Source organism: Nelusetta ayraudi, unplaced genomic scaffold, assembly GCF_046127955.1.
Source record: "Nelusetta ayraudi isolate G7.1 ecotype Tasmania unplaced genomic scaffold, CSIRO-AGI_Nayr_v1 ptg000021l, whole genome shotgun sequence".
Classification (NCBI taxonomy): Eukaryota; Metazoa; Chordata; class Actinopteri; order Tetraodontiformes; family Monacanthidae; genus Nelusetta; species Nelusetta ayraudi.
In genome coordinates this window covers 1,219,938-1,238,299 of record NW_027466071.1, presented here as the reverse complement: position 1 = coordinate 1,238,299, position 18,362 = coordinate 1,219,938, and the positions used below count along the sequence as shown (strand labels likewise).

At 46.9% G+C, this 18,362-nt stretch overlaps 1 protein-coding gene across 1 annotated transcript; it reads left to right on the top strand.

Annotated features, from left to right (window-relative positions):
• Positions 1 to 13,616: 13,616 nt before the first annotated feature.
• Positions 13,617 to 16,740, top strand: insm1b (insulinoma-associated 1b). The gene has a single exon (XM_076027526.1). The coding sequence runs from the start codon at positions 13,808 to 13,810 to the stop codon at positions 15,461 to 15,463; it is 1,656 nt and encodes a 551-aa protein (XP_075883641.1). The 5' UTR covers positions 13,617 to 13,807; the 3' UTR covers positions 15,464 to 16,740.
• Positions 16,741 to 18,362: the final 1,622 nt, after the last annotated feature.

Below are 18,362 nucleotides of genomic sequence, written 5' to 3'. Positions count from 1 at the left end.
GGAAACTTGAGATGTACGAGTTTTAGTGTAAACCTGGACAGGTCCAAAAATCTGGAATGAAATTGACAGTTATTGAATTATGTCTGATGTTATTAGATCATGTCTTATGCTAAAACTGCTAACAGTTGAAGATTTAAAATGGTGAACTTCTCTCTTTAGTGTATGAATGCATCCATGTATGTATTTTCATGCGCCAGTATGTGATGTGTTTGTGTCTGTGGGAGTATCTTTGTATCTGGGGAATCTGAGGACTTTCTGGGTGTTATATTGGATTGGATTGGATTGGGTGGAACTGGGGAATTGATTTGTGATTTATGGTTGTTATATGGTGTCTGGACCCCTGCTCATAAACTGTAGATTGCATCTGGGAGTCCCATTTTTACAAACGTACTTTGATTGAATGTTATTTGTATTTGTATATAAATTGATTCGTAAAATAAAAAGAAACTGAACTGAACTCAGAAAACAGTAGTCGCATCAAACATTTAAGCCCACAAAACAAAACAAAAAACCCCCTCTGGAATGAGAAGCTGATTTGACATCAGTAGAAAGAAGGGAGGCTGATCCTCATCCTTTGGCCGCAACCATCAAACATGGAACGCCATGCGTTTGTTCACGGGGAAAATGAAAGAGTGACGGACGGAGCAGGAGAGGGTGTGACCATCCGCAGGGTCTCCGTCTGATTCCCTTTATCTCTCTCCACCTGAGTGCCAGTTAATCCTCCCCTCATCCCCTCCACTGCCTCCCAGCGGGGCGCGCCGGCTCCTCCTGAATGGTCGACCTGCATTAGCGGCGAGGAACTTTCCCCCTGCCGTCTGTTAGTCAAAGCTGATTGGAGATTACAGGCCCCGCGGTGAAAACACAGCCCTCCATCTCCTCCCAAATCACCATCCTCCTCCTCCCCCTCCTCCATTGTCTCCCCTTCCTCTCTTCACTTCTTTATCCCCTTAATCCAAACGCGGCCTCGTCCTCAATGTCATCAACTTTTGCCCACTGCACCCTCCCTGCCTCCTCCGCACTTCCCCCACGACAGCTGAATGTCATGAAATATGGAGAAGATGAAGAGAAAAAAAAGGAAAGAAAAGTGGAGCCGGAATGATGTCATGGGGGCGTTTGTCCTCCTGGTGTGTGGAGGCTTCCCTTCCCCTGCTAATTACCTTGTACAAACTCGAATCTGATAGGGCGGATATGAGGCCCAAACACAATTATTGTGGGCTAACAAAGAGATATTGAGATTCGGGGAATGAGGGAGCGACTGCAAGCGAGATAGGAGGGGAGACACGTGCACGGACGGCCATCCGTGCACACGTACATCACATCAGGCAGCCAGCAAAATTGCACACCCACGCACACACACACACACACACACACACACACACACACGCAAACAAACACAACCACTTGTCCTTCCCCTCCATTCCCTCAGATAGGCTAATGTTATTACTGGGGTAATTATCCTCATTAGTGCCAGCAGCTGTAGAGATCCCACTGCTTTCTGTTCAGACTCCATCCCCGACCTCTCCGTCTTCCCGTCTCCGTTCTTTTGCTAGCAGACATCTCATTTGGAGACCCGGAGTGGAGATGAGTGCAAAAAAAAAAAAAAAAAAAAAAAAAATAGCCCCAACCACCAAACATCTAATAGGAGGAGCAGAGAGGGTGGTTGCATCGCATCATGTTGGCCCCTTCTCATGAAAATTGACACTGTGTATTCCCAACCCCCGCCCCACCGCGGCCCACCATCATTTCCATGACCGCAAGATGGCACTGTTTAGCCAAACACGCACAGCCCGCCCCTTCCACACACACACAAACACACACCTCTCCCCCTCCTCTCTCTTTCTAGTTAAACACAACGGAGGTGAATAAAAAGTTATTTGATGTTTATGCGCAACAGCCTGACATTGATTCACACACATATACGTGTCATTCTGTTTTAAACAGCCCACCTTGTTTGCATCTTTACACACAAATGATGAGATCAGCGGCAGAGGCAGGCGAGCTCTAGGCCGCAGCATCCCCGCCGCTCCCTGAGATTGCTTTCTGTTTTATTGCCAGGGGCCGCTTGCGGACAGTAGGTAACCTGTACGCCGCTAAGCCTCGCGCCAGGCGCTAAATGTCATGCACAGCCTGTTTTTATTGGCTGATATAGCCGCCCGAGCCCTTCTCCTCTTCCTGGAAGCATTGTTAAAGAGGTGGTTGTTAATGCCGCTGACCAGATGGGCTCCTCTCTACCCGCAGCTCTGACTCAGGGTGTTTACCATGCACTGGACTGTGGATAACAGGTGAGGCTGTGGCTGCTTTGTCAACCAATCAGAAAGTAGCAGATGTCTGGTTCCTGCCTGTAAACCTTTATTTGGCATTTGGGACCTTATAGCAGTGGGTTTGGATAATAAAAGTGGATTAAATAAATTCTGGAGTGTATTTATTTGCAAGCCGTGTGCCGCAGTCCTCACATGTATTCAGTGCTATAAAAGCTAAAGATGTTTGTTTTTATATATATGTTGGTAGGAACTCAACCTTTTAAAAAATCTTTTGTAGATCTAATTCTTCAGATGACAAACTACCAAAGCCCTTCAATTTGCTTTAATAAATAAATTCCGTTCGTAAAATCCCCCCCCCCCCCCCCGAGAGAGGCTCTGCTCTTCCTGCGTGTGGCAAAATGTTTCCAGCATTAGCTGAGCAAACATTGAACATTCCTTTCTCTTTTCAGTACAGTCCGTTGCGTATTCACCGCAATTATCATGACAGCGGCAGAGGTAAGGCCAACTCTGGGATTGTTAAGCAGGACTCTTTTAAAGCTCTCAATCAATCTGCCCTAATGGAAGAGCCAGGACTCCAACATGCGCATATGGATTAGTTTGACTGGAGCACCTGTCCCTGTTCTGTCAACAGCAGATCAGGTTACCGGCCACACAGTCACCTGGCCGACACAACTTCCTGTGATTAACAAACTGGTACCTTCACAATACCAATGTTGTGGCTTTGACAAAAAGCCTTGAGTCAAAAGTAAAGGAAATTTTGGTTAATCTAATGAATTAATAGAAGTGGTAAAAAAAAAAACACCCAACATTAGTCATGTAATTGCAGTAAAAACAAGCCATGATGCATTGCATTTATATGTATACATATATACATATACATATATGTACACACATATACATACCTGTGTATTATATGCATAGATTACCTATATTATATGTGTAATATAATATACACTACCAGTCAAAAGTTCGGGCACATCTTTTTCTTCTTTATCTTTACTACTTACTGAGGACATCAAATATATGACCAAAATATTTGCATTAATGTGGCAAAGAAAAAAAAAAAGTTAAATACCTAAATATGTTGTTATATTTATTTCATATGAAGGGTGGCTATTCTAAATCATCTAAAATGTAACACTTGTTTGAGTTATTTCACACTCTTTTGTTTAATGCATATTCCATGTGTCCATTCATAGTTTTGATGCCTTCAGTCACAACCTACAATGTAAGTAGTCATGAAAATCAGAAGTATGTGTCCAAACATTTGACTGGTAGTGTAAAAAAAAAATAAATATATATATATATATATATATCTCCATTGCAATTTCAAAAAGTGCCCTTAATGAGGCCTCTAAGGTTGCTTGTAGACTTAAGCTGCCAGAGCAGCCAACTGAAGCAAAGCTCAGATCTCCTAGCAAGGACGAGCTTTGGAAGGCAAAACTAAAACAGAAAAACATTCTTTCTCGACTTCGCTCCTGGGTATTGAGATTTGAAGATTATTCCACTTTTCTGGAGTGCCAGCCTTCATCCCCCACAACTTCCCCTCAGTTGTTCATTATGCATATCGGTATTGTTGTGATGTTTAGAGGAGGCCTGGGAAATTAAAGCAGCTGACAGGATATCAAGCATGTCTTCTTCACACTAGACAAGTTTGCAGCTTACTAATCAGGGAAGGGTTTTCTCAGAGCACAATATGGGGGGGGAATCCCTGCAGGTTTATGGCTTGCCTCATTCGGAATCCAGAACGAAGGAGCTGATCATTTCCATGCACCCTCATGTGTAACCATTAACTGACGTTCAAACAAACTCCCCACCCCCCCACCCCTCCCCGGCCCCTTCGTTTAGCGTTTGGTCCACCTGCCCTACTGTTCTGCCTATAAATCTTTTTAATACCTTTTTAGTGCTGTGCTTTGCTGTCATCTCCGTGATCTCCGATCACGGTGCGATCAGTTAGCGCCTGTTACTCCGACCACAAAAGCTGAACGAATGATGGATGGGCTAAGTGATGGACTTAGGCGGTTGGTTGGGGCAGGTCTTTGTCCCGCGTCGCTAATACCTTCTCGCTGGTCATCCAAACAACCCCCCTATTGCCTCCATCCAACCTTGTGATCCACCCTTGATACCCCCACCAGCTGCCTCTGACCCCTCATCATAGACCCGTCTCTGCCTGCCATGTGCTGGGAGTCAAAGGGTTCCCCACCTATCGCTCATCAGAATGGAACCCCACCATCTCCTGCCCCGCGCACAATCAATCGCACGGCGGACAGAGATGGATTGGGGCGAGCGCGACCCCGTACCTTCCGGGGAGGCCCACTGTGCTCGCAAAGGGCCGCTGTCACTGGCAAATAATGGAGGTGATTCCAGGAGGAGTGAGCGGGTCAAGTCTGCTGCCCCGGGAAGGAAGTCGCCACAATGAGTGGAGGGAAATTCTTTTCTCCTCAGGAACAACAGTCGCAGTGTCCAACAGCATGTCTGACAGAAGGAACCGCGGCGCAGAAAGCCTCAGTCGGACGCTTTATGATGAAAATCGAATCGATCAAAGTACAATTCAGTGCGCATTTGGAGTTTATTTCCGAGATGGCGAGAGCGTTGAAGCATATTGAGGTGTTTACTTTCATTTCATTTGAATAAACACATTTTCCTTTTCTAAAAAAAAAAAAAAAAAGAAAAAGGTAAATTGTTGCGGAAAACATTTTTTTTTTGTACAGCCATGACTCCGTGACGCACAAAACTGATCCTAGCGGCGTTTTAATTTGCCAAATTTAATAAAACGATTACATCCAATAATGTCGTTATTATATATGCACAGGAATTCAATTATTTTGGTAATTAAAGCTTCTGTGTTCATCCGAAAAGCTAATCATTATTTAGACACTGTTTTCAAGTGCAGCTGCAACAGCAACAAAACTGCAGTTCGAGGTGGACTTGTGCTGTCACATGACCAGATAGGAACCGACTCGTTCCCTTCTGTCTTTTGAAAGGAAAGTCATTAAAATCACACAATTGCTGAGGAGCCGTAAAGGAGCTCTGCTCATGGTTACAGAGATGAGGATGTATTCAGGAAATAAGATATGTTTAATTCTGTGAATGCAAGTGCAGGTGAATACAAGTGAATGCAAATAATACCCCCCCCCCCATGCATACCGAGATATAAGCCAGCATTCACACATAGGAGACGCCCATGTGCAGCTGCAGTGTGTGCACGCCGGCCTTCTGCACATCTGATTGTGTATTGTCAATAAGCTGCCTTTGCCCTGCCGCTCGTCTGCTTCCTCTCGGCTCTGGAAAATTGCGCAGTCTTGACATTTTGCCTCACATCATCGCGTCCATTTGAGAGTTCCTCGTCTGGCGCTCTCTGATTTACTCCGCGGATGCCTGCGTGATTGCATCATTCACATGAGCATTGACAACAAATGCAATTCAGACATGTAGAAGTCTCCACAATGGCATAACACAATTATTGGGGGTGAAAGATCTTATTCTGCAGCCATTCACCCTCAAGGACTCGGCGGCGATCATTCACATGTAGATGCGTCTTTCTGGAAGTGGCTCGGCCGTACAATTTCCATTTAGACAAGGTGTATACACAAATAAAGGAAGGACATTGGGTTCTTCATTTGATTAACTAATCATAGTCTTTGTAATTCCACTCGGGGACCTTGAAGGGCAGTGCCGGGCCTCGGCGCCGTGATTAGCCTATGCATGATTGCTGCTGGTGATGCTGCCGTGGGCTCAAATCATTTCAAGTAACTCAACTCCGTGCGCTAAACAGTGGCTGTGATTAAACAGGTGATTAAGACGTAGAGTTTCTGTCCATTTAATCCCTTCTCCCATTGTCTAAATAGATCGCCGCAGTACAGTCCCTGATCAGCAATAACGGAACGGCACAAGGATTGCAGTGAGAGGTGATTAGGGGTCTTTAAAGCTCCCTGGAGTGTAGATGCAGGTTGTTTGTGATTAGCTCGAATTTAAAGGGACATTCGGTTCTTATTGCCTCTCGTTGGAACAGGGAATTCATTATCTGATTCTTAAGCCGAGAGGGGAAGTGGAGGAGGGCGGGGAGCCGCAGACGAGGCCCCCCAGGACAGATGTAATATCTCTGAGTGACGACTAATCCACATGTGTAGCACAAACGAACGGCCGCCGTGGCGCCGATGCGAGCTTCTGCTTCGCAGCACGCGGACAAAAACCAAACAAAACACTCCTCAGCCCTCACGACTCGAGCCTCTGGGTGCTTGAACCCTCTTCCCACTTCTCCGGCAGGCCTCTTCATGCCGTGCAGTGGTGTCTGCGTGTCATCTGAAGGTTGTATAGTAACTCTACAGCTCCCCTCGACGACTGATCTCTTTTGATAGGGCTCATTATGCAAACTGCTCCCAACTCCCACCGCATAATTAGCGCTTAATTAATTTGAGTGAAATCTTTCATCTGTCTGTGTCCGGCCAGCTCCTTCCTTCCATTTACAACATGATATTAATTTCAGAGGGGGGGAATGGTAGCCCAGCTGATGAAAAGGCTGATATAATTAATCAAGCACTGTATCTGTCTCCTTCATTTTTTTTCCCCAGGAATAATAATAAGTGTGATGAGCAGAGTCTGATTAACCCTATTATGCTCCCTAATTAGGGTGATCATTTAATAATCAAGGAAGCAGCACAATTATAAGAGAATGCAAATTATTCCATCTAATGAAGAGCACACGAATTCTGGGCATTCAGAGTTTTGAAAATATGGCATTCCAGAGTCAAAGGCCAACAAAAGTTGTTTTTTTTTCCCACCCGTCTTTCTTCCCCTTAACGCGCATCTGCTATATGCGAAAAAAAACAAAAACAATCTTTCAATCTTTCCCGACAATCACCACAATCTCAGCTGGGGGAAGTCATGAAGAAATAGCTGGAAACATATTAAAATGTCATTTTGCATTGGTGCCAAGTGGCCACACTTGCTAAACTTGTCCTGCATCCTCATTAACTTGGTAGTAATTGTGTAGTTCTGATGTTTTATTTGTATTTCCGCTACTGTGTGGACATACATTGATAACAGCCCTCCACACTAATGTATTTTTCCTGTCTAGATTGATTCAGTGCTGCAGGAAATAATTAATGATTATTGTGGGGAAATGCTCAATTATAGCATTATGTGAAAGATTAGGTTTAAAAACTCAAAGTCAATGTCCCTCCCTCTTAGGAGGATCCATTCACAAATAATGGCCTATAGCACTTCACACACATTTTTGAGATTTGTGCAAATCCTAACAAAAATTCTATATATGTATTTTTTTTTTTAAAAAAGAAATCATAGAAATTTGAATGGTGCAGATTTGCTTGTCTGGTGAGGAGACACCTAAGAGTCCTACCTCAACCATGCCAACATAACTTTAGAGCATTTTAGTTTTTTCAAGAAATAAAATACAAAAGGTTACCAAACATTTGAGGTTCAACACGCCAGCGGCAGCAGCAGCAGCAGCAGCAGCAGCAGCTGTTACAACATCACACCAAATCCAAACTGCGTCAGAACTCTGGATGTCCACAAGACCGGTGAAGGTCAAGAGGCTGAGATTCAGTACCATGGACAGCATCACTTCCCCCAGCGCTTCCAAAAACACAGCTGTGTTCTATATTATCAGGTAAGCAGACGAAAAAAAAAGTGACTCCTATTTTGTCAGCCGAGATTTCTACATATATACGACATATACGATACATAGGAGAAAGAGGAGCTTATAGAGCGACCAGCGTGTAGCTTCAAGTGTCAATAGACGAGGTCTGCCGCTGTCCATATGTCCCCCAGATGATCCGGCAGCTTTCTACGCTCTCGTCAAGATAATGGAGCGCTCACGTACGGAGCCGCCATTCCCTTCCTCTCTCTCACGCCGTCATTAACAATATCATTACAATCTGCGGCCACGGACGGAAATGCACGGACTGCAAAAGACAGATCCTTTGTGCACCGGCTTCCCCTGCTGCCCTGTGTGTTCGCCTCCTCCACTTTCTTTCTCTGAGGTCTCTGTGTGTGTGTGTGTGTGTGTGTGTGTGTGCGTGTGCGCGTGAGCGCGTGTCTACATGAATGTACCTCAATTTACTCCTCTTCACCCCCATAGTGCAGCTGTGCCTCAGAGGACTCTTGTGAAGTAATTGAATGAGCCGGGGCAGGGGGAAAACCTGTGGCAGCCAATGTGGTGCCCGCTGGCCTTATTATCCGGAATACGGCGGCGGCGGCGGCTTGGCCTGCACTTTCTCATCCGCTTCATGAATACAGAAATGAATGTGGCGGACGTCGGAGGTGATCGCCGAGTGGAGAAACAGGCCAGAGTCGTTTTTAATCAGCTCCCAGATAGAACAATCCCTTTTATCCACCTCCGCAGCTCAGGGGTGAATGAGTGTTTAACATTCCAGGGCATGATTCCTGACAGGGGACTCCGGCCCCGACAACCAACGGACTGCCGGGAATATTGAGGAGACACTCTGCTGTTTTTTGATGAGTAAATTAGAGCTAAACATTCCCCCGGGACCCCGGCAAGTGACGCACCGGATATAAAGGGAGACCTTTTATTTTTCTATTTAAATAAGAGTCATTGAAAGGGCAAAAGGATGCTGTTGTTGTGCCTTTGAAGCCCTGCGACTTTTACAGTATGCGCAGTCAACCCGGCAGTTTTACTCAGCATCACTGGCTACGCTTCAGGGGAAATTCTCTCTGCTATGCCAGATTTTAGCCACAGGTGTGACCGAAATCTTTTTTAGAAAATATCATTAGAGGCCAGAAACATATGTCCTTGTCCTCATGGAGTCATCGGCGTTGCTGTTAACAATACTGATGACATCAGGGACATTCCCAGTCAACACCAGGGTCCATTAGTCTTAAGCACAGAGGCTGCACCACTTTACAGAGCTTTTCAAAGTAACCTGGCCTAATGGGTATCCTCCTAAAGTACCCTTTAAAGTCTAGACAGTGGCCTCCATGTTGCTCTCATGGCCAAATAGGCTATTTCCTCATTGATCAACTGGATACTATACTCAGAGTTATTTTTTCTGTTCTGTTGCTCTTTTTCCCCCCACTTGAGCAGACATATTGGTGCCGCTCAGTAGTGTGCAGAGTCTCCTAAGGTTGCCCAAAGCAAATTTTATGACTGATTGATTGATTTTCTTTCTAATTTGTACGGGAGGCATTAAAAAAAAAAAAAGCTCAGGGTAGTTTTGTTTCAAATTTCATGTGCTTGTTTGAACTATCTCAGCATAATAAATCTGTTTCAGTCATGATAAATGATGCCATTTCCAATAAGAATCACACCAAAGTAGAGCTGAAAAGGCAAAGGGGATGCAAGTGTAGTAACAGGGAACAACTATGTGTATTAATGGGATGGATAACATGCGACTTGACTGAAGCCATTCCAATCAATCAACTTTTACAAAGCGCTAAATCACGTCCAGAGGTGTCTCAAAGGGCTTTCACGAGCAGATCAATTTGCTCCATAGACCATCGATGAACACCCCCCCGCCCCATCTCGTAAATAACAATGTAGTCTGAAGTAAATATGGCATGAATGAAGAATTGAACACATAAAACGCATGCTTGCTCATTTTTTTTAAGCGCTTGCCAGTCAGTGGCAGTCAGCCTGTCAATAAGCTGCTGTAGATTTTGGATCGAGCTGCTTCACCAGTCTCGATCAAAAATCCAGAGTCGGCCCAGTCTGAGACCGAGAGCAATCTTGAGTATTACGACACCAAGACAACCCATCATACGCTGAAACAACACCAAAGACACTGCGAAAGAAAAGGGGCCACGTCTCCCTCGGCTTCTCTCTCTCTCTCTCTCTGTTGGCAGGTTGCACGCGTGTTTGGTCAGAGTCCTATAAAAACAATCACTTCATGAAACTCTGTCACCGTTGTTCCACTGTGTTTTTGTCCTCCTGATGGCGCCGCCTGCTCTCCGCCTGGAGGACAAAGGCTGAGGCCGAGGCTGTGCTCTGTCCACAGCCTGCCTGATTAAATCTGGCCCTCTCGCTGGCTCTCTCCATGGTGCTGAAAGACCGCTCTATCAGATTACAAGTAGCCAGAATAGGACCTCGGCTAATCCATTACAATAATTGATTGACAATGCATTGAAGGTGGCCATGTAGTAAGCACCAATTACAGTCATGTCCTATTGCACTCTGGAATTGGCCGGGGTCGACGGAGCACATGGAGACGATCATTCACTGGCTGGGGGCGGTGTGTGTGTGTGTGTGTGTGTGTGTGTGTGTGTGTCTTTTTTTGGGTTTTGTTTTTTCCCTGTCCAGCTGCGGTGGGAAGAGGGCTAATCTAATCTGCGTAAAACAACCAAACTGCTGCGCGGCTCCCTTGGTAACTCAGTTAATGTTTGACAGGGACAGCGTGCAATGTGTTGCCTGCGCAGAGATTCGAGAGCCGGAGGGCTCCGGGCTGGGAGAGGTCTCTGCGCTCAAACGTGTAGGCTTCTCTGTTATCCTGCAGGTGGGGCAGTGAAGTAAGAGCTGCACCCCCAGGGGCCCACTGTGTGTGTGTGTGTGTGTGTGTGTGTGTGTGTGTGTGTGTGTGTTCAGAACACAACCGGACACATTTGCATACATGGACAATAAAACTATTTAAATTGTCTTAAAACTGATTATCTGGCTTCCTTTGGTTGTATATGTGTGTGTTTTTTTTTTTTTTAAAGGAATAAATACCACCGATTTGAATTCGAGGCATCTCGCACAGACAAAGGACAACTCGGAGCAGCCTTTTAAACTCCTTGCAGCATGTGTGTGATAAGCAGCGGCAGAGGGTGTAGCCTGGCCCCGCTGCAGCTGTATGCTAATGAGGCGCCAATGCTCAGTGTCCGCCGGGAAGCACGCGCCACTGATCAAACACGCGCATGCGCCGAGGCGGTGGACCCAGGACAGGCCGGCGCGTACCCCGGCCGGCCCACGCGTCCCCCGCACATAGAAAATCATGGAGGAGGAGGAGGAGAAGGAGGAGGAGGAGGAGGAGGAGGAGGAGGAGGAGGAGGTGGTGGTGGTGGGCGAAGAGGAACTCGTTAAAATACCATCAAAGCGTGTAGTCCCCAACACAGCGCGACTAATGGACGCAGGCGGAGGGAACAACAAGTAACACACACACACACACACACACACACACACACACACACACACACACACACACACACACACAAACGGAGAGAGATGGAGACACACACACGACACACACGCTGCACAAGCCGAGACTCCTAATGGGAAGGAGGGTTAAACTCGACGCGGTTTAAAGTTTTTGTTTGTTGTTTTATTGGCACGGACTAATGCATCTTTTACACCCAGAGACAAAACAGTTCAGCGGAAACCCAGGAATAACGGAGGCAGGCAGGCAGGCAGGCAGGCAGGTGAGGAGGCGCAGGGGCCCCATTGACAAGGAGAAGGCGCGGGCCTGCGGTTCAGCTCCGATTGTGTAATTATTTGACTTGGTCATACTGCAGCTTTATGCAAATGAAGCGGAACAATGTCCGACGATGGAGATTAATTCCTCCCTGTTCTACAGGCTGAAAGGGGGAGAGAGGGAGAGGGGGAGAGAGAGAGAGAGAGAGAGGCGCGCTCTGCCAAGTGGCGCACCGCAGCCTACGTTTTAGGCATCGAAATGAAAAAAAAAAAAAAAAAGAAAAAAAGGAAAAGGAAAAAGACAAATAGCTCGGTGCCGCGCAGTCATTTCGATGTGTGTACATATGCGGACAGACACGGCAGGTAAGTTTAGAAAATAAACCTCACCGTGTCTCGCCTCAATGAATGAACGAGAGAATACATAAATAGTTTTTATCTTAAGGACTCCTGTTGAATTAGTTAAGTTAAATAAAACACGACATCTCGAATACAAAACGATCTCTTTCCTGCCCTAAACTGTGTGACACACTGATATATATTCAGCAAGCATCAGATTTTATGTTATTTTTATTTTATGTTTTTATTTATATTTCTAATTTTATGCCGTACTTTTTGTACTCCAGTTTAGAGCATTGCAGATATATATATATTTTTTAATCACACTAATTACCTTTTCAAGCTGCTGTAAATAAAGTATAAAGTATCTATCTATCTATCTATCTATGTATCTATCTATCTAATAATAACTTGTTCATCCATGCATTCAAGTTAAGTGCAAAACTTAAACTGAGAAACATTGGACGAGTTTTCCGTTAAACACAGACATGGAGGAAGATGTGGACATTTCCGATCAACGGGACGTTATGATTTCTCTCTGACGTGTTGCAGCAGCAGCAGCAGCAGCATTCATTCATTGACAGAGCGCAGCGCACATGTAGCCTCGTCTGCGGCCTTCTTTTGTCTCACTCCGCCCTGCACGCGTCTCTTCCTCGCTGCGGGCCAGATTGGCCCCCGAGTCCCGTTTCGCAGTTAAGAGGTCAATTTGCCTTTCAAACGGATGGAGGGGAGGGGGGGGGGGGGGGGGGGGCTAGTGGGGAGGGGTGAGGGGGCAGGAATACCCAAGCACGGGGCAGACGCGACTACTATTGTGCACAAAGAGCAGAGGGCCTTCTCTTCTCCTCTCTTCTCATTACTTATGTATGCAGCGAGATGCCTGATTCATACCGTCGAGTTAAACCACCGCGGCAAGACACGTGTCCTTCAAGAAAGAAGCGCGGTTCTTTACAGAGATCACATCAAGATGATGGAATAATAATAATAAGAAAAAAAAAAATCATCATCATGGAAATTAAACAAGGCTTTTTTAGTCCGGGTGGTTGTGGGGCAAATAAAACCTCTGAAGTGGAGTTTGAACAGAGGGAAGTGTGAGTTCTTAGCTGGGAGTCACATGACATTTCTTAACAAAATAATAATAATAATATTAATAATAATGATAATGATTTGCCGCGTATTTAACACAAGCTTGTCTTGATTTGCAAACTGTGACGATTGTGGCAGTGACGGACATTTCCTTTTTGGCAGCTCCAGGACACACACACACACACACACACACACACACACACACACACACACACACACACACACACACACACACACACACACACCTAGAGGAGAGCCACAAAGCCACGGCACGTGTGCGAGTTGTATAGGGGCCCATCAGACCGTAAAAGGAGGAGGGTCCCGGCGCGTGCCTGCCTGCGCGGGGAGGCAGCGGGGCCGCGCACATTAATGCAATAAACCGCCGCCGCTGCATCTGCTGCTGCTGCTGCTGCTGAGCTATCCGCACATCCTCCAACGAAATCCGAGCGAGGCGCCTCCCACAATCGAACCCGCTGGGATCTTCGGCCGCATCCCATTGGTCGGCGGCGGTGCAACAGGGGGGCGAGAACAATAGCATCATTTCGGCATAAAAAGAGTGGAGCTATGCTTTGGAGAGCAAAACATTTTCAGCCGCGGCAGCAGCAGCAACAACAGATAGGATCGATATTCCGGGGGAGATTTAAACAAGAAAAAAAAAAAAAAAAAAAGTCCCGTGCAGAAATCCCTCGAAAACCAAACCCACCAACCTGGATGCTGGAGACTTTTCCCACCTGCCCCAAGTGCCTTCCAGCCGCCAGCCGCCAACATGCCCAAAGGATTCCTGGTAAAAAGAAACAAGAAATCCGCACATGTTTCCTACAGGACTCGGCCGGACGACGATGACCTCCAGGAGCCGCCCACTGCAGCTGCCTTCCCCCCCTACCGGCCGGCGGAGCTCCCCTCCCCGCCGATCTCCGTGGCTTCCAGCCCGGAGCGACGAGCTGCCCCGCCGCCGCTGCAGCCGCACTCCTCGTCACCGCCGTCGGATTTCAGAGGCGCCGCGGCGCCGGTGCCGAGGCTGGAGAAGCCGGTGCAGTTCGGCAACCCGGAGGCGGCGTGCCAAGCCCTCTACAGCCCCACCCGGCCCATCAGCAGGGAGCACGACGGCCGGGGATATTTCGAGCGAAGTTTCAATCTGGGCTCGCCCATTTCTGCCGAGTCATTCCCCACGCCTGCCTCCCTCTCCGGCTTGGAGCAGCTCTCGTACGGCCCGGTCGATCTGAAAATCGGCACCAGCAACAGCATCCGCAGCACCGCCACCGCCGCCGCCGCCACCGCCACCACCAGCAGCAGCATCATCAGTAGCAGCAGCAGCATCATCATCAGCAGCAGCAGCAGCATCAGCAGCCTCCCGGCACCAGGCAACCGCGCCGGAACCAAAAGACCCGCAGGTGACGGCGCAGAGCGCAAATCCAAACCCGCCTCTAAGAAACCCAAAGCCATTAGGAAACTCAACTTCGAAGACGAGATGACCACCTCCCCTGTGCTCGGCCTCAAAATCAAAGAGGGGCCGGTGGAGGCGAAGCCCAGGGCGCAGTGCTCCGGCGGCAACAAGCCGCTGGGGGAGTTCGTGTGTCAGCTGTGCAAGGAGGCGTACGCGGATCCCTTCTCCTTGGCCCAGCACAAGTGCTCCCGCATCGTCCGGGTCGAGTACCGGTGTCCCGAGTGCGATAAGATGTTCAGCTGCCCGGCCAACCTCGCCTCGCACCGCCGCTGGCACAAACCCAGGAACGGCGCAGGAGGAAGTGGAGGTGCAGGCGCGTCCCAGCAGCAGCCCGCAGCCGCCTCGCCCGCACAGGGCGTCGTCAAGGCCGAGCTGGGCAAGATCCAGACGCCCGGTGTGAAGCCGGTAGTCTCCGACGAAGCCAAAGACATGAGTGACAGGGACACCCCGAGCCCGGGCCTGTCCGAGTCGGGCTCCGAAGACGGTTCGTACGACTGCCAGTTGTGCGGCAAGAGGTTCAAGCGGCAGGCATACCTAAGAAAACACATCATGGGACACCAGGCCCTGCAGAAGAAGGTGCTGGAGGAGCACGGGTTCCAAACCAGCGACCGGATGCCCGAGCAGGGTCCGGTCTCCTCCTCATCCTCATCCGCATCCTCCACCTCCTCCTCATCCTCATCATCTTCCTCCTCCTCCTCCTCCTCCTCCTCCTCCTCAGAGGAAGCGTCAAACCAAAGCCCGCTGAACCTGAGCCCGGTGGACCGCCTGCTGTGCCCGGTGTGCGGGGAGAGCTTCACCAGCAGGGCCGGCCAGGAGCGACACCTGCGCCTCATGCACTCCTCCCAGATCTACCCGTGCAAGTACTGCCCCGCCACGCTGTACAGCTCGCCGGGCCTCACCAGGCACATAAACAAGTGCCACCCGTCGGAGAACAGGCAGGTCATCCTGCTGCAGATGCCCGTGCGCCCCGCCTGTTAAAGATGAAAAAAAAAAACAACAACAACGAAATAATCATCATCAACGACGACAACGACAACAACACAAACTCGTGCCTTTCGTGAAAAAAGAAGAGAAAAAAAAGAAAGTGATGTCGGTGTTTTGAGGCAAAAAAAGAAAAAATTGTGACGCCATAAGTTGCGGCCGATGAAAGGCAGGTTCGATGTTCTCTGTGGTGTCTGTCCCTGTCCCCCCCCCCCCCCCCCCATCATGCCAATCAGTGATTGTGGAGCGCTTCTTCTTCTTCTCTTTCTTCTCCTCTTTCTCTATATTTGAATTTTACACATATAGGCCTATTGTGAGATTGTATCTCTCAAACTAGTTTATCAAAAAAAAAAAGAAAAAAAGAATGGAATAATACAAAGCGTTAGTTTGACTGTTAACAAAAGGGTATTTTTCTAGGACAGCACATGTGTTCGATGATAGCTTCTAGACCTAAGAAATGTCTTCAGACTCTCAGAAACAGAACGCCCCGCCTCCCCCACCCACACCCTTACGGAGCCCTCTTTTTTTCCACCGACCGTGATTGCTCTCTATCACCGTAGCTTTACGCTTAGTTTGTAAAAGACAGAACTTTGTGCGCGCAGAGTGGGGGAGGTGGGGGGATAAAAAAAAAAAAGAGTGTATGAACACCGGCCCCCCCGCCCCCCCAGTTTAGTAGAACCACAAATGCCTTTAGTATCCAAATAAGCCTAGTCCAACATATAGCCAATACACATCCAAATCCCGCTGTATAACTGCCTTAAATTACATAGATTGTTTTAATTTTGAATGTTGGCACATAATTTTAATATTATTATTATTATTATTATTGTTATTCTTGTTGAAGATTGTTGCAATATTTTTCATCATATGTTTATTTATTTATTTATTCTAATTATTTTATGTAACTTATTGTTGTGTTTAATCGTGATTCCCCCCTGTGAATCGTTCTGGCAGTTTACATGTCGTACAGCCAAAATGTTGTCTTATTATTATTATTATTATTATTATTATTATTATTGTTACGATAATTATTTTTGTTCTTGTCGTTGATTTTTACAGTATGAGTTGTGATATGTGTCGTGGGTCGGATTTTAATCTTCAATCTCCACAGCTCTTGTAAGAAGGATTTAAAAAAAAAAAAAGACAAAACGTAAAGCTCTTACCTTAGATGCAATCTTTTTTAAGGACGTTATTTTTCTTAAATGTGGCTTTTATAGCGCTTTGATTGTATGTGTATATCGTTGTTGTCTATCGAAATAAAAAATATTTTCAAAAGGATCTGCGGTTGTCAAGCTGCTGTTGGTTTCTTCACGGACAGTTTAGGTGACCGGAAACTTCACTTTATTTGGAAAGACATTTAAAAAAAAAAGTTTTGGGAGGGTTTAGAAAGATCATATTAATTGAAAAATATTTAATTAATTACAAAACATTAAGCAGAAATAAAAAAAACAAAACAAACAACTATCTCCAAAATAACAAAATGTAAAAAAAATAATCTTGAAACTATAAATTCCATTCAGATGCAGAGGAAGGCCTCTTCTTAACTGGATTTTAGAATAATGAAAAATAAGTTTCATTTGTACTTAATTTTGGTTGTCAGAAATATTTGCTTTTGCAGATCTCTCAGCACATTTTGAAGAATGAAAACACCCCCCTCCCCTCCCCCTCACACACTTTCAGTGCTAACGACGTGTTTCAAATCATTTTTGTCGTGTCCGGCTTCAAAGTTTCCACAGAATCTGCAGCTTCCCACCAACTCATCCTCAAGTCCCAGTTTACACAGTCGGCCGCGGACGGAGAGAAAGAGGGGAAAACCTTACAAACTCCCCTTTGCCCCGAAACCTTTGCCTCCCATCAGGCCTCATTCATCAGACTAACTCGCACTAAATCAAGCGTGTTGCTGCTGCGGAGAAGCACTCAAGGCCGGTGCATAAATCCCCTCCTTGATGCCCCGACAGGGGGACAAAGAGGTGGCGGATCACGGCTCACCTCTGCCGCAGTAAAACATCTGTCTGCTTCGCAGGAGTCACGCTGCTCCATGTGTTGATTTAGGCTCCATGTCTGACCCGCCAGGCATTAAGTCAGCTGTAATTTGGCAGGCAGCCTCCAACTGTGTCAATTCAGACACACATGCTGCTGGCCTGGAGTCGCACCTGAGAGCGGCGGCGCTCCTCGGAACATTAATCATATCTATTCCACCAATGTTCCCTCTCATTAATCTCTGCATTTGTCTGAGAGGCCCTCGTACTTGGATTGTAATTTCTCAAACTGGACCTCTGCCTCGAACAATTAATCCCAACAAACTAACCCAGGGCAATTTAGCCCTCTGTTTACAGCCTCCTGCTAAAATCGATGCTTTGCCGGGCCTAGAGCAAAGTCTGAGAGCATGATGAGGTTTTAATTCCCTTTATGATGCAACAAAGGGCCGATCAACAGAGCTAAAAACCCTTTTTTAACAACACACTTTCATATCATAAAAGTGGCGCAAATCAAAAGAAGCACAGGACCGACTTTGCTCATTTCTGGAGTCAAAATACCACAAAAAACATCAGTTTTTGTGCAATCTGACACCTTTAAGCAACATTTTTTTCTTCTGGCACCCCGTCTGCTCTCTAGCAGCCCTCCGCGAGGCCACATCAAGAGCTACAGAAAAGGTGAAAACACAATGTGCAACCGGTATTACACAAGGAATAACACAACGTAATGGCAGAATGTCAGCCTGATCCGGGCGCCGAGCGGAGGCGTAACGAGGCCACATTAGGCTCTTTTCTCACGCGCGTTGTTTTTTTTTTTTTTTTTTTGGGGGGGGGGGTTGCGGAGTGGGAGTGGGCCCAATTAGGATCAAGTGCTTTTCTTGCTCGCTTGTGTGGCCCAGGTGAAGCGGGACACCTGTAGG

Excerpts from the sequence above, each read along its gene's own strand:
- insm1b (XM_076027526.1), top strand. The coding sequence starts at position 13,808 with ATGCCCAAAGGATTCCTGGTAAAAAGAAACAAGAAATCCGCACATGTT.